Source organism: Coturnix japonica, chromosome 1 (assembly GCF_001577835.2).
Source record: "Coturnix japonica isolate 7356 chromosome 1, Coturnix japonica 2.1, whole genome shotgun sequence".
Lineage (NCBI taxonomy): Eukaryota > Metazoa > Chordata > Aves > Galliformes > Phasianidae > Coturnix > Coturnix japonica.
The window spans coordinates 166,089,374-166,103,109 of record NC_029516.1 but is presented as its reverse complement, the minus strand read 5'-3'; the positions used below and the strand labels follow the sequence as shown (position 1 = coordinate 166,103,109).

Sequence of the window (13,736 nt, the reverse complement as noted above, 5' to 3'; positions counted from 1 at the left end):
CTGTTACACCTAAACTGAAACAATCATTTGCAGTTGTTTGACTGCAACCTTACCCAAGTGTATTGGTCTGACAGTGCTTCCCACTGAGGAGATGCAAAGCATAACCTGATGAAATGGAGATCTTTGGTCACATCCTCCTTGTGTCTGTGTGCTGTGTTTGACGTGAGATGAGAACTACCACGGTTCTTACTTCACCTGCTGTTTGAGTTATTCTGCATGTGGCTTCAGAGCAACTCGCACAACAGTGAGAGAGGCACCTGGTGCTGCTGGTGGTATATGTAGCTGTTATTGTTGCTTGCCAGGGGGTGAACATCATGCAACTGTGATATAAAAACAAATTTACATTGCAGAGATAGGTTATTATTGATGTAGATAAACTTGTGGCCATCAAATTCACCTGAGAAGTCTGTGACATCCTTAGCAAATGGTAACCATTAATTGCAAATGAAATAAATCAGATAGCTCTGGAGAAGAAAGGGAATTTCACAACTGTCACAGCTGGAAATGAGTCCCGAGTGTAACACTGCATTCCAGACCAGCAGTATTTAATGTCTCTCTTAATGACTTCAAAGATCTTGTCACATAGATGATTTCTTGGGAATATTACCTAAATGGTTTAGGAAATTCTATTGATTCATACTTGTCTAGGATTGCATACTTGTACAGGATTTGCCAAGACAGTAATGTCAATTGATTCCATTATATCCTCTTAGAGGAAGTCAGATTACAAAGGAAGGGAATTTCTAGAGAGCCATGTGGGCATGTTTACTAGCAAGTTTAAGATAAGTTTCATCTTTGTACCTTTATTCTTGTTGTCTAAACAAAAGGACATTGCAGGGGCTCTGATTTCCAGAAATCTTTGTAAAAACATCCATCGTTTTGGCCCAAATCTGACATCCAGACCATGTGACATCTTAAGAAATCAGCTAGAAAATCCTAGAAGTGTGAGCAGTACTGGCAAACTGTCTTATTTCTCTCTGATAAAGCTGAATTACAAACTAGTGTTATGTCACTGAATAAACCCAATGAAGGCAGCAAGATGCCAGCTCAATCAATCTCAGACATGATAAAAGAGTGAGAAATAATAAAGTAATTTTTTTAGAAAAGAAGAAGTTGAAAGAGATGGCAAAAAGACACAAAAACCCCCAAACAAACAAACTAAAAAGCCCTATCCCAATATGCTATACCAATCAGTTTGGAAAAGGGAGGACAAAACGCCGGTCCCAGTCTCAAAAAGAACCAGTGCTTCTTCCAAGAAATGCTGACTGGCTGTAGCCTGGCCAGGTAGGTGAGCAATTCATGCACTCACCAAAGGGTTGGCAAGAGTCCTGCTATGGCAGCAACCTCCTCCCTAGCCCTGCTCTGCATAGCTGAGCTCTCTACCTATCCCAGTCCTAACCTGCTGGAAAGGAGGAGCTTTGCCCTGTCCATTCCTTATTTATAACTTGTCAAGAGACAGGAGGGAGGGGTGAGTTCTCCGTGGTGCATCCTGCTGCTGCCTGCCTGCTGCCAGCCTTGCAATCACTACAAATGCCTCCCTTGTGGGGTGGTGGCTGCCTTCGTACTCTTGGGTTCTTCTGCCTGTTCACAGTGGTGGAAACAAGAATCAGAACCTATTACCTTGGGATTGTGGAAGAGAATTGGGACTATGCACCGTCTGGGAAGAATCTGATCACAGGACAGAACCTCATAGAGGACAAGTAAGTCACTGGGGGCTCTTATTTTGGACTGGTAGTGACAGTTCTAAGTAGACTAGCATGGTTAAAGTCACTATGAATGTCTTAAGATGTACTTCTTCTATTATTTTTTTTTTTTTTTTTACATTTTGTGTTCTATCAGTGATATTCTCATAGCTAGGATTTCATCTTCAAGGCAAGAGTTCTCTTCCATCATGGCTGATTAAGCCAAGTGGTAGTTTTTGTGTACTTGATGGTGTCATTAAGAAATTGTTATTTGTCAGAGAGTCGTCACATAGTGGGTTACAAGATCTCAGAATGACTGAGGTTGGCAGGGACCTCCAGCTCCATCTGGCAGGGTGCCCAGCATCACGTCCAGGTGGCTTTGAAAGACCTCCAAGAAGGAGAACCCACAGCTTCTCTGGACACCACAAGAGAAGATTTTAGAACAGTTTCAAAAGGGGTTAAAAGTCATCTATGTACATTTCATGGAGAGGCAAGTATTTCTGGTACATGTTGTCCAAAGTGAAATTGCAGCTTCACCATAGTCAAGTACATGTCTTGGCAATAAGATGTAGAGGAGAGTTTGGTGGGCAAACACTTTTGAGTTTGCTCTTAGTGAGATGAAAAATGTGGAGGTTTGGTATGACAGTGTAAATTTCAAGTGTGTATAATACGTGCAGTGTGATACAAGAATATTATCTGAACAGTCCTGCAAAGTGTGCAGGTGTGGAGATCTCCATTTAGGATATCTATTTAAGTAGGTACTTATACATACACTGAAGTCATGGCAACTACCTGTGCTGAAAGTGAAGTGCATAGGTAACACTGTGATGAACTGTGCCTTGGACAGAGGACAGCAGGCATCATTTGCCATGCCACATTGTTGGGGCTGGCTGCATATACTTCCTGTGCCAGGATAACTGGCCTGAGCATGACCTGGAGACGGCAGAGACCATCAGTGTCTTTCTACCACGTGGCCTTCAGGCATACCTGGGAATATTTTCAGGTTTAATCAGTATCTTTGGCAGCAAAATTTGGGATCTTTCCTCTGAGTTTAAGGTTAGGGATGAGATGGGAGCTATGAGTGAGTGAGGAGGTCACAGTGTCTATACCAGGTCTTTGGCACATTGAAAGCACAGTATTTTGTCCCATGAGTTAGATGTGGATGTCCTTTCTGACAGTCCCGGGCAAAGCAGGACTTTTCTTTGTGGCTGGCAAATTCAGAATCACTAGTATCTGGATTTCATAAAGTAAATGTTTTTTCCACTGTAAAGAGGCAAGAAAAAGTTTAATTTTTCAGCAAAACCTTATGCTTATGCTATTAACAGCTGGAGGTCCCAGTTAGCATCCAAGTCAATATGTATTACCCTTCTAGACTGAATTCAAGATGATACTTTCTTCCCAGCCTATTAAAATGTTTGTTTGCTGGAAAAGTTGTTCTTCAGTTGTGTTTGTCACAGGAAAACTTCCTCCCCTCCCTAAATTGGAAGATCTCTCGGTGGAAAGGAAGGAGCTTTAAATGAAGGGCAGCAATCTGTAGATTCTCCATCTAAAAGACTAGCCTGTAAAATGTACTTTTAAGTCTGTCTGTGCTTTGAGATCCCTGAACACCAAGTGGCACGTTTACTTTAAAGACTGGGACATTAATGTGATGCCTTTTTCATGGCACAACAGGGAGAAATGATAGCTTGCATCTTCAGTCAGTGTTGTAATGTAATAATTAGAGAATGCAAATTCCAAAGGGTTTACCCACAGAGGAAATGTAATCTGGATTTTAAGGTGGACTCTGCATCCCAAGCTTGGGGGTTGTTTGTGGTGCAGTCCCTCCATGAAGCCCTCTGCTGCAGGAAAGGATTCCTTTTAACTAGTTTAATTTCTTTCCAAACTGTATTAAATTAGGCCAGAATAAGGCTGCTGTATTCTAGATGAATGGTCTGCTGGCATAGACACGTGAAAGAGGTGAATGAATAACAGCTTTTTTGACTGTTCAACTCTTTAGGGTAGCCTCTCCTGTAAATTTAAAGGTGCATACTAATGGCTTACCCTTCAGCTAACTAACTGGCTCCCATAGGTAGTAAGAAAAGTACAGCTGCATTAATGAAGTTTGAGGATCAGCTCCTGGGTTGGGGCAGGGGTGCATTTTGAGCCAGCTATGTTCTGCATACAGCAGCACTCAGGCTCGCTGAGCCCAGCACTTCTCACCCTGTGATGCATCCTTGCAGCACCCATCTGATGGGGCACTATCCCAGTTTTATTGATAGGGCAGTGCAGATGAAGACCTTGCAGACAAACTGATTATCTCTAAAAGTGCTGGTGCATATACAAAAAGGGATGTTCCCTTTGATTCCAGCTAGCCAATGGAGATATAATCAAAACCACTTATTCTTTGCAACTTAAAACAAGTGCTGAGTTAGTAACCATGTAATGGAGAGTGTTACATTACCTGGATCAGATAGTGAGATTATAAAGATGATTTTCAGTGCTGCCATGCCAAAGCAGAGTTCTCCCTCAGCTCTTTGCAGCAATGAGGCTGCTTTACAGAAAGGACATTCTTGTGGCTGTGGCATGGGGCTAGAAAATAGGGGAGTGGGATCTAGCAAAAGGCTGTGCAGGTGGGTTCCTGCTGGAGCTGAGTGAGCCAGCAGCTTTGGAGCTGCATCAGCACCTCCTTGGGTGTGAGAGGAAAAGGCTGCCTCTCGTCAGAGCTGATTAACCCAAGCACAGCCCTGTGTTCACGTCACTTTTCTGCTTGGATGTTAATTTTCATGATGATCTGTGTTGCTGCAGTGAACAAGGGCCAGCCTGCTGCTTGCATAGCTCGTGTATCTTGCTGTGCAACAGTGCTTCTTGTGTAAAGAGAATAATAAGGCTGCTGCCTCTGCCACCTGTTTAGTCCACTTGAAGCCTTAAGCTGTACCATCAGTTGTCATAATTTGGGCTGCTATGAATGAGACTAAAGCATTGCACTCTCAGTTCTTCCTTCAAACATCAAAGTGACATTTGCTGAAGCATCCAGGACTTTGGAAACTACAGCTGGATCCAAATGACAGCCATTGTATTTGGGTGAGCTGAGGTGTTCGGCATCCTGTCCTACCTGATACTACTGGTAAAAGAGCTGCTATCGTTAAACCACAGTGGACAGAAGGTGCAGGATGTGAGATGCTGTCAGTTTTGCCTGACCTGCTGCAGATCCCTGTGAGATGTTGAGAGTTCGGATATGGATATCACTGCAATAGGAGGGCAAGTTCAGACACTGCCCTCTCTCTCTAATAGCCATAAAGGCCATGGCCTTTCAACAGAAAAATGCACCAGGATGTTGTGGTTTGACTTGCATTAGTCTTTGCCTCCCTATTATGGCTCAGCCCACAGGATCAAAGTTTGATTGATAGCCTCTCTTAAATTAATTTGGTGCTAGTTTATACGATAGGCACTTAAGTCTTGTTCTGCTGGTGGTAGAGGTTATTAAGTTGTGCCTGATGTAACCACTCATCCCTTCTCCTTAGGCCACCAAGCCCACATTTATCTGGGCTAAGTCTTGCACCCACCAGCACTAACGGGTATTTTATGTTACCACAACGTCAAATGCAGTTTGTGCAACTTGCCTGTGAGGAGATCCCACCCAGAGGATGACAGTAAAACTGCCGTCACAGGTGCTAAACTCATGGCTGAGTCATTATGCGGCCAAATGACCCAATTGCATCAGCAGAAAAGATCTCTGTGGGAAGAGTCAACATCTAAAGGTCTTTAAAAGTGAAGTCTAGGGGGAGTTTCATCACTGAGTTCAGTGGAAGAAAGAGATCATCCTAAGAGAGGAACCATTATGGCTGTACTTAACCAGTGACACTTCAGAGCTTCACTGAAGGTTTTGTGGGTTTCATTGACCTCTCCAGCTGCAACTGTGGGTCAGAAAAGACTTCAGATGTCCCTTGAGCACAATATATCCCTGTTGTTTGAGGATACGTGACTCACTCTGCTTTTTGGTGCTGTGTGATCAGGACACCATCAATAAATGGGGGTAGGTGCCACTGAACCCCTTGACCAGCCATCCCCCTGGCACAGACCTTGCACCTGCCTTAGCACAGGAACTGTGGCCTGGCAGAGGGTTGAGCCGAACAGAAGGCATGATCCAGAGGTTAACATGACGGGCAGCCTGGAACCATGGGTGCTCTGCTTTCCTAGCCTACTCCATCCATATTGTGTCCAGCGCTGGTTTACTGTGTCCATTTCTGGGCTTCCCAGTACAAAAAAGACAGGGATCTCTTGGAAAGAGTCCAGCGGAGGGCCACTAAGATGGTGAAGGGCCTGGAGCATCTCCCCTATGAGGAGAGACTTAGGGAACTGGGTCTGTTTAGCCTTGAGAAAAGAAGGCTGAGAGGGGACCTGATCCAGGTCTATAAATATCTGAGGTGTGGGGGGCAAAGTGGCGAGGCCAGACTCTTTTCAGCAGTGTGTGGAGACAGGACATGGGGAAATGGCCAGAAACTGGAGCATAGGAAGTTCCGCATGGATGTGCACAAGAACTTCTTTACAGTGAGGGTGACGGAGCACTGGAACAGGCTGCACAGGGAGGTGGTGGAGTCTCCTTCTCTGGAGATATTCAAGACCCGCCTGGATGCCGACCTGTGTGACATGGTGTAGGGAACCTGCTTTGGCAGGCGGGTTGGACTCCATGATCTCTAGTGGTCCCTTCCAATCCCTATGATTCTGTGATTCTGTGATCCTCCTGAGATGGCAGATTATCTGCATGTCTCACCTTGAATTCATTGAAGTTGAGTCTACACAACACTCTTGTTTAGAAGAGATGCAATACTCATCACTACAGAGGAATGGCTTACTATAATTATATTAATACTAATTTAAAGGAATAAGAGTTCATTTCCTATTAATGACTCCCTGTCCCACTCATGTACACTGCCCTCTTTTCTTGGGGCTTAAGAATGGCTGGGAATGGTCAACTGGCAGAATGAATTTGGACACAGAAACAAGAGAAGGACATGCAAAGTTTTCCTTAAATGAACAAGTTTTTTACAAGCCTGCTCGCTTCTGTATGTAACTTAAGACAGGCCTAATTCCAGAGACAAGAATTTTCAAGGGAATTTAGGACGTTTGCATGGGTATGGCTCCAAGGGATGGAGGTTTACCCTTCCCTAAAAGGAGTGGGACTGGCTGGTCATCAAGACAACTGAATTGGTGGTAACCAGACAGGATTTAGAAGAGTAGCTATCTTGTCCACACAAGATCAGAGAGATGGAAGAGGTTCAGGCAGTGATATCATGAAGCCATGAGGAAGATGAAATGATTTCTAGTGAGTAGGAGAAACAGGGAGGTTTACCTGTTTGAAGCACAGGACAGATGTACATGGGGTACCAGGTAGAATAGGCGTACTGTAATCACTTGAAGAAAAAAGCAAAAGCAGACTTAGAAATTCAGATTTGTTTACCTGCTACAGCATTCGGAGAAGTTGCTGCCTTCAATTACGTGTTGGAAAGACAGTGAGTGGGAAAGAATGAAACAGGAGATATAGCTAAAGGGGATGTTTAACTAGGTGGCTGAAAATGGGACATGTTTCCCCAGGAAGCATACTCCATCAGGAGATGGGAATGAACTTTGAGAATGCTGCTGTCAAAGACACAAGATGAAATGCCATAGCAGTGAAAATGTCTCAGACTCTGAAAATGGGAAGGAACTGGGGTGTGCTAAAAACAACAGCAGAGACATTGGGAAACACTGAGATGAAAGAAAGAGGGACAGGGGTGATACTCTGTGTTCTACAGAGAGGGAAGCAAAAGACATGGGAACAAGCCTGTGCCAGCACCCTCTGACCCATCCTCTGGCTGCTCTGTGGCATTGTGTAGAGGTATCAACCCCACGGTGAGCCCACATCATAGTGGCCAATTGGTCTGGACAAATAGAGGTGAAAAGGGGAAGTCACTCACACCCATGCATCTTTTCTATGAGCTTCTTATGGATGATAGAATTAGTTTCAGCGTAGTCAGTCTTTCTAAAAAGCACTTTAAGCACTGCAATGTGCAGCACAGCTACCATCTGCTTGAAAGGGTGAGGTGGGCACTGCAGAAGTCCTCTGGGAGGAAATGGGAAAGCCACTTAGAGTGGAACTCTCAGCAGCCATTGTGCTCTGCTCTCACGTTGCTGAAGGTGACAAGAAGGACATGTTGAAAACACATATCTCTATATAAGCAGAAGAAGCGGACTCTAGCCCTTCCTAGACACTAGAATGAGTGAGGCTGAAGTGTCTGCACTGAAAGAAACGTCCAGGGCATCATCAGGGCATTTTGAGCAGTAAAGTCTTCTGCCCTTTGGAAAACGGTGGTCTGGAATGAAGGGAGCTATGGATGAGCCTGAGTCTGGAACCAACAGCTAAGGGATTACTGGGGTGTGGGAATTTGTCTCCTGGAGCTGATTTGATGTTTACTCTTGGAAAATGTTTAACTGAAACCCACTGTTAAACAGAGCCAGGAGGTTGCTTCATCTGCGCTGTGTTCTTTCTCTGGCTCCATGACTGCTTTATCCCATGATGTTCAGCACAGAGGAGCATCATCTGCTTTGTGACTGGCTGGTACCTGTTATATGGACAGTGGGCTTGGCAGCTTTAAAAGGATGGAGGATTTGAATGGACGTCCTTTCAGAAACCTGGCATTAAAAGGACTTTTGTTTCCTGTCTCCTAGATACCTTTAAGTGGCACAGATCCGACCAATAGAAACGCTAGCTAAGAAGTCCTGTAGCACAGCTTTAGGCGCCAAGGAATTTTCTGGCACCTGAACCCACAGGTTTTTACCAGGGTGATTTCCTTGGAACTTAAATCCCTAAAAGGGTTTTGGGATCTTTGCTTTATGTATTCACAGGAATGAGACTCATGTCAAACATGAGCGTACAGTTTGTCTGGAATAGAGTTTTTTCTGTAGAGCAGGCAGTGTATCCCAGGGGTCTGTAGTTATGCATGCAATGCTGCCTGGCTGGAGAGCCAGGGCCATAAGGGCAATTTATGATTCAAATTATGGCCTAGCCACAGGAATACATTGCCATGAGGTAAGAAAGCATGTGCGTTTACGTTGTACTACTACTACCACCACCTGCTATTCTGAGGTAGCAGCTCTTCCTCCAGGCAGTGGAAGGTATCTTCACCTCAATGAGCACAGGGTTACATACCAGGTCTTTCTGTGCACACAGATAATTACTGCAGAGCTGCTGATTTGCTAAAAATCTGGACATATTGGCAACTCATTTCTTAACTGTACTTACATTTAGCATAACTTATTTAGTGATGGGTCAGACTGAAAAGCTTCTGTCTCTTCCCCTCTGCCCTAAGCAGCTGCTTCTGACATGGCAGTGTTGTGGCAGTGCTTTCATTTACACCAAAATAGCTCTTGATGAGTCTGTGTTAAAAACAAATGAAAACGTTTTCTTTTGGAGACCTCTACACGGGAATCACTTCATGGATTTGTTTCAGATAGTGGCCACAGAGGTGTAATAGCCATGTTTGTGTGGCAAAGGGGTGTCCTCCAGACACTGTGTAAGATTTTTAGACATGGAGAGTCTGTCTTGTACTTGTTAGATGCATTCTAGAGAGAAGTAAAGAAGATTTAATATCATAACAGATAGCCTAAAATTGGTTGCCCGTTACAGTTAAGAAAGCAAAACCAATTTCTATTTGTATATTGACTGGGCGTGTGTCCTCCTTTAGCTGGAATATTATTTGTATACCATGTGAAGTTCTTGTTTCTGACTTCAAAGGAGAAAGAGAAATGTTGGAAAGCTTTCAGAAAAGAGGGTCAGAGAAGACTTGTGGCATAAAGAATGTCAGCGTATTTGTTTTGTCCAGAGGAAAGGTAGGAGGCAATTTAATCGATTAATTAAAACTTGTGCAAGTGCCTGCATAGAAAATAAATTCCTGATGGTGTGTGGTCTCTTTGATGTGAGAAAGGGCACGATGGGAACCAGTGGGAATGTGGAGCTGGATGATTTTAGACTGCAAATGCATTTCAGGAATTAAAGGGAGTAGGAATTCAACAGCCAACCATGAGATGTACTGCCCATCACTTGAAATTGCTATAAAATGTAGGTTCTGGAACATAGAAATTATTAATTTCATGCAAAAATGTGCTATTCTTCTGGGTTGCCAAACTAATAATTTATGATCACTCCTATTGGAGTGATTCTTTAAAGTAAAGGAAAGTGATTCTTTAAATGAACCTTTAAAGAATTTGGTTTTCTCCTTCTGAATTGTCAAACATTTAGATGTGAGTTTTCACCCTCTCAAAAGAAGGAGAAGGTGCTAAAACTGCACAGAAAAGCCCAAGGTCTGGTTCTCAAGTAAGGAGTTGTAGCACCTGCACCAAAGACCAGATCCGTAGATGGCTGTTACTGAACAGAAAGGGGAATGGGCACCGATAATGTTGTCCAGGTTGACTCCTCACACGTCAGTCTACCAGTTGTGTGATATGCCTCAGGGAACCATTCATCTGCACTGTAAGCATCAGTTGATCAACTCTCCAATGAGTTTTTGTCTCTGAATATGTTTTCCCTTCTCAACATTAGGTTTGCAAGCGTGTATGCAACAAGAGGAGCCAACCGGATAGGGCGGGTGTACAAAAAGGCTATTTTTAGGCAATACACAGATGACACATATACCCAGGAAATCCCCAAGGCAGCCTGGCTGGGGTTCCTTGGGCCAGTCCTAAAGGCAGAAGAGGAGGATGTCTTCATCATCCATTTAAAAAACTTTGCATCCCGTCCATACTCAGTGCATCCACATGGGGTCTTCTACGACAAGGACTCTGAAGGTAAAAGCTGGTTTGTGCCTGTCTCCATTCTTTTCCATTTACCCTGGAATAGCAAATGTCAGGGCTAGAAGTTTGTCCAGGCACTTATTGTTCTGGCCACTGACATCAGAGGATTTTAGGTCATCCTCTCATAAACTCCTTGGTAATTGCTACTGATGACTAAAACTAGGATCATCCTAATTTCTTAAAACTTTTGGCCACAAGCCTTTGATGCCCAGGATAAATCCAGCACTGAAACAGGTTAGGTGGGTCTTTTTTTTTCCATGAATTATTTTCCTAGATTATTAGTCACTGAAGTGTTTTCCCTCCTTCTTTCTACTTTTAGCCTGTTTCAGTTGATAGAGTTCTTGTAAGTAGATGTTTTTACTCTTTGTAGATTTGTAACATACATGATTTCATTTTCAGAATCCAAAACTTACTCATGTGTAGCTGCCCAGAGAGGTGGTGGAGTCACCATCCCTAGAGGTTTCTTTTCTAGATCACTGAGTGACACATTCTAGAGCTGTCCCAGGCATGGGTCGGTGGCTGGACTTGGCAGACTTTCCAACCTTAACAATTGCATGATTCGCCCATACATATTGCTCCCATCAGTATTCTGTGAGAAGACATACAATGTTAATGGTGAGGCTAAGAGCTTTCTTTCTTTCTTTCTTTTTAAATTTATTAGGAGCACTTTACCCTGATGGAACTGGTGGTAAAAGCAAAGAGGATGACTTTGTTGTTCCTGGTGGAAATTACACCTACACATGGCCAGTAAGGAAAAGTTATTCCCCAACTTTGGCAGACTCAAACTGCTTGACTTGGATTTACCATTCTCACATTGACACCCCAAGAGATATTGCATCTGGTTTAATTGGGCCACTGCTGGTTTGTAAAAAAGGTACTGAGCTAGAAGCACTGATAAAGCAAGCCCCTCTGCCAAGCTTGGCATCTTAACAGTCATTTTTGCTTACAGGTATAAACATGATGGTCTAGAATCTATCCCTACATAGCCCATAAAAAGGGGCAAGGAATAGCTGGGCCATTCCAGGAGCATCCCAGGGTAGGTATGGCTCTGGGACAATCCCCTTCTGCTCCCCTTTAGTTTCACAAGAGATTTCCCTCAGCTGGTGGAGGGACTACAGCATGCTCTGTGGCCAGCTGGTCATGGCTGACACCAAAAATAAATGTGCCCTAATTGGGATCATTTCAGGATAATCAAAAGACTCCTGGCCCAAGAAGTGAAATTAGAGCTGGGTGGGTGACTTCAGTGTTTACATAATTGAAACCCCAATGTTCCTTGTCATTTTTTTTTTTCTTATGGAGTTTTGCATATTGGTTTTGTATCACATCCACATGGGAATGTGCCCTTAACAGCTGAGGTGACAGCCTGTCCCTTGTACTTTCTTGCAGTAGCCATGTGCTAATTCTATCTGTCAGCTGAACAATTGTCCCTTCTCCATTTGGGACATGTGTAAATCTCCCACCTTCCCAGTATCTCCTGTAGTACAAAACCAGGTCTGATTTTACACAAGTACAGAACGTATACCTGAAACAATGGTTATACGTCCAGAAAAAGACTTAAATGTGGAGAGGACAGGCCTGATTTCCCAATAACTGACAATAAAACGTCTCAGACTTTTTTTTATCCTGGTGAATATACAACACTTCCTGAATAGCTGAAATTGATCTGATGACCATAGGATAATATGTGAAGCTAGGAGATAACATGTTCAACCCAGCCTGAAATCCTGGCTTATCTGCATGCTCTGTCTTGACTTTGTCAAGGTGGATATCTACATGCCACTGCCTCAGTCCTCCTCCCTATGATGGCGATGGGTGGACTGGGAGGCTCTGGGGTCCCATCCCAGGCAACACTGGGGAAGCAAAAAGTATTCAGGGATTCAGAGACAGGCAGAACAAGTAGGTTGGATGATAGGAAACACTTCTTTGCAGAAAGGGTAGTTAAGTACTGGAATAGACTCCCCAGAGAGGTGGTTGAATCGCCATCCCTGGATGTGTTTAAGAGCCATCTGGATGTGGTGCTCAGGGATATGATTTAACAGAGGGTTTTTAGAGTTAGGGTACTATGGTTAGGCTGAGGTTGGACTTGATGGTCTTCGAGGTCTTTTCCAACCTGGGTAATTCTATGATTCTATGAAATATAGATCTGTCAGTGGTTGACAATAAGCTACTCAGTGTTGCACTCCTGTAGTCTCAGATTGCTCCCAAAACAGTCCCCTCAGATTGTGATACTCAGCTTAGCCTGAACAGATTGTACTCATCCCATCTTATACCTATAAAAATGTAAATATTTAGTTCTGCTTAACTATCGAGGTTTCCTTGCTAGCCCATGGAGAGCAAGCCAAATGTACTCAGCTGTTATGGGAGTATACCTCACAAGCTGCTTCAGTGCAACAGGAATGCAGGCCATCACTTGTCTCTCCTTAATTTCTGACCAGCTATGTTAGGCTTCTGATCTGGCTTACTGCATTGGCACACAGGTGCTGATACTAAGGGGCAGGGTTGGAAGCAGTGGGACAAAGGTAGGGAAATGGGGGCCACAGCTTTTGGCAGCTACACGTGCTTGCGTCAAGCTCATTAGATAGCAGCTCAATATGACTTAGATGAGATAAGCTGCCTACTGGATGCACACATCTGCTCAAAGGTTTGAGAGGTGGATCTAAGGTGTCTTGGAGGGGTAAAGTCAGGTAAGATTCAACCTGCAATAGACTGGGCAGAGTGCTGTGTTTCCTTGAATGCTCCAAAGTTACTGTCATTTTAAAATTCAATCCCCTCCAAGGCTTTTTTTAGCACTTTCCTTTTCGTTTGCGATTTAGGAACTGCAGATGAGACCTCAATAGAAAGGACTGGTGCTGCTAATGCTTTTGCCCTGATGTTTAGCATTATAGATGAAAATGTCAGCTGGTACCTCGATGAGAATATAAATACCTTCTGCTTAGAACCAGCCACAGTTAACAAAGAGGACGAAGGTTTCCAGACCAGCAACCGAATGCATGGTGAGCAAATGGTAACTTACAGCAGTAATCAGGCTCCTCATATCACTAGGACTTTCTGTCTCTTGTGATGCCTCTCCCTTATCTGTGTCAGTATGAAATGGATTGAGATGTCGAAGTACTGTGTTGATAAAAAGCTTTCCCTAAGCACAACACAACATTCTGGTTTGCAGCAAGATTTGGCTTTCATATCCAGCTCTGCCTCTCGTTTAGCATCTTATCTGGGGCAACAGATGTAGAAGTTTTGGTGACCACTTAA

At 43.7% G+C, this 13,736-nt stretch overlaps 1 protein-coding gene across 1 annotated transcript in view; it reads left to right on the top strand.

Moving 5' to 3' along the window:
- The first annotated feature begins 1,476 nt into the window (after nt 1-1,476).
- HEPHL1 (hephaestin like 1) overlaps nt 1,477-13,736 on the top strand; it is a 28,636-nt gene continuing 16,376 nt past the window's right edge. Inside the window, 4 exon segments of the mRNA XM_015852281.2 lie at nt 1,477-1,700; nt 10,237-10,481; nt 11,149-11,361; nt 13,301-13,480. Of these exon segments, the coding sequence (XP_015707767.1) occupies nt 1,531-1,700; nt 10,237-10,481; nt 11,149-11,361; nt 13,301-13,480 (808 nt within the window). The 5' untranslated portion in view covers nt 1,477-1,530.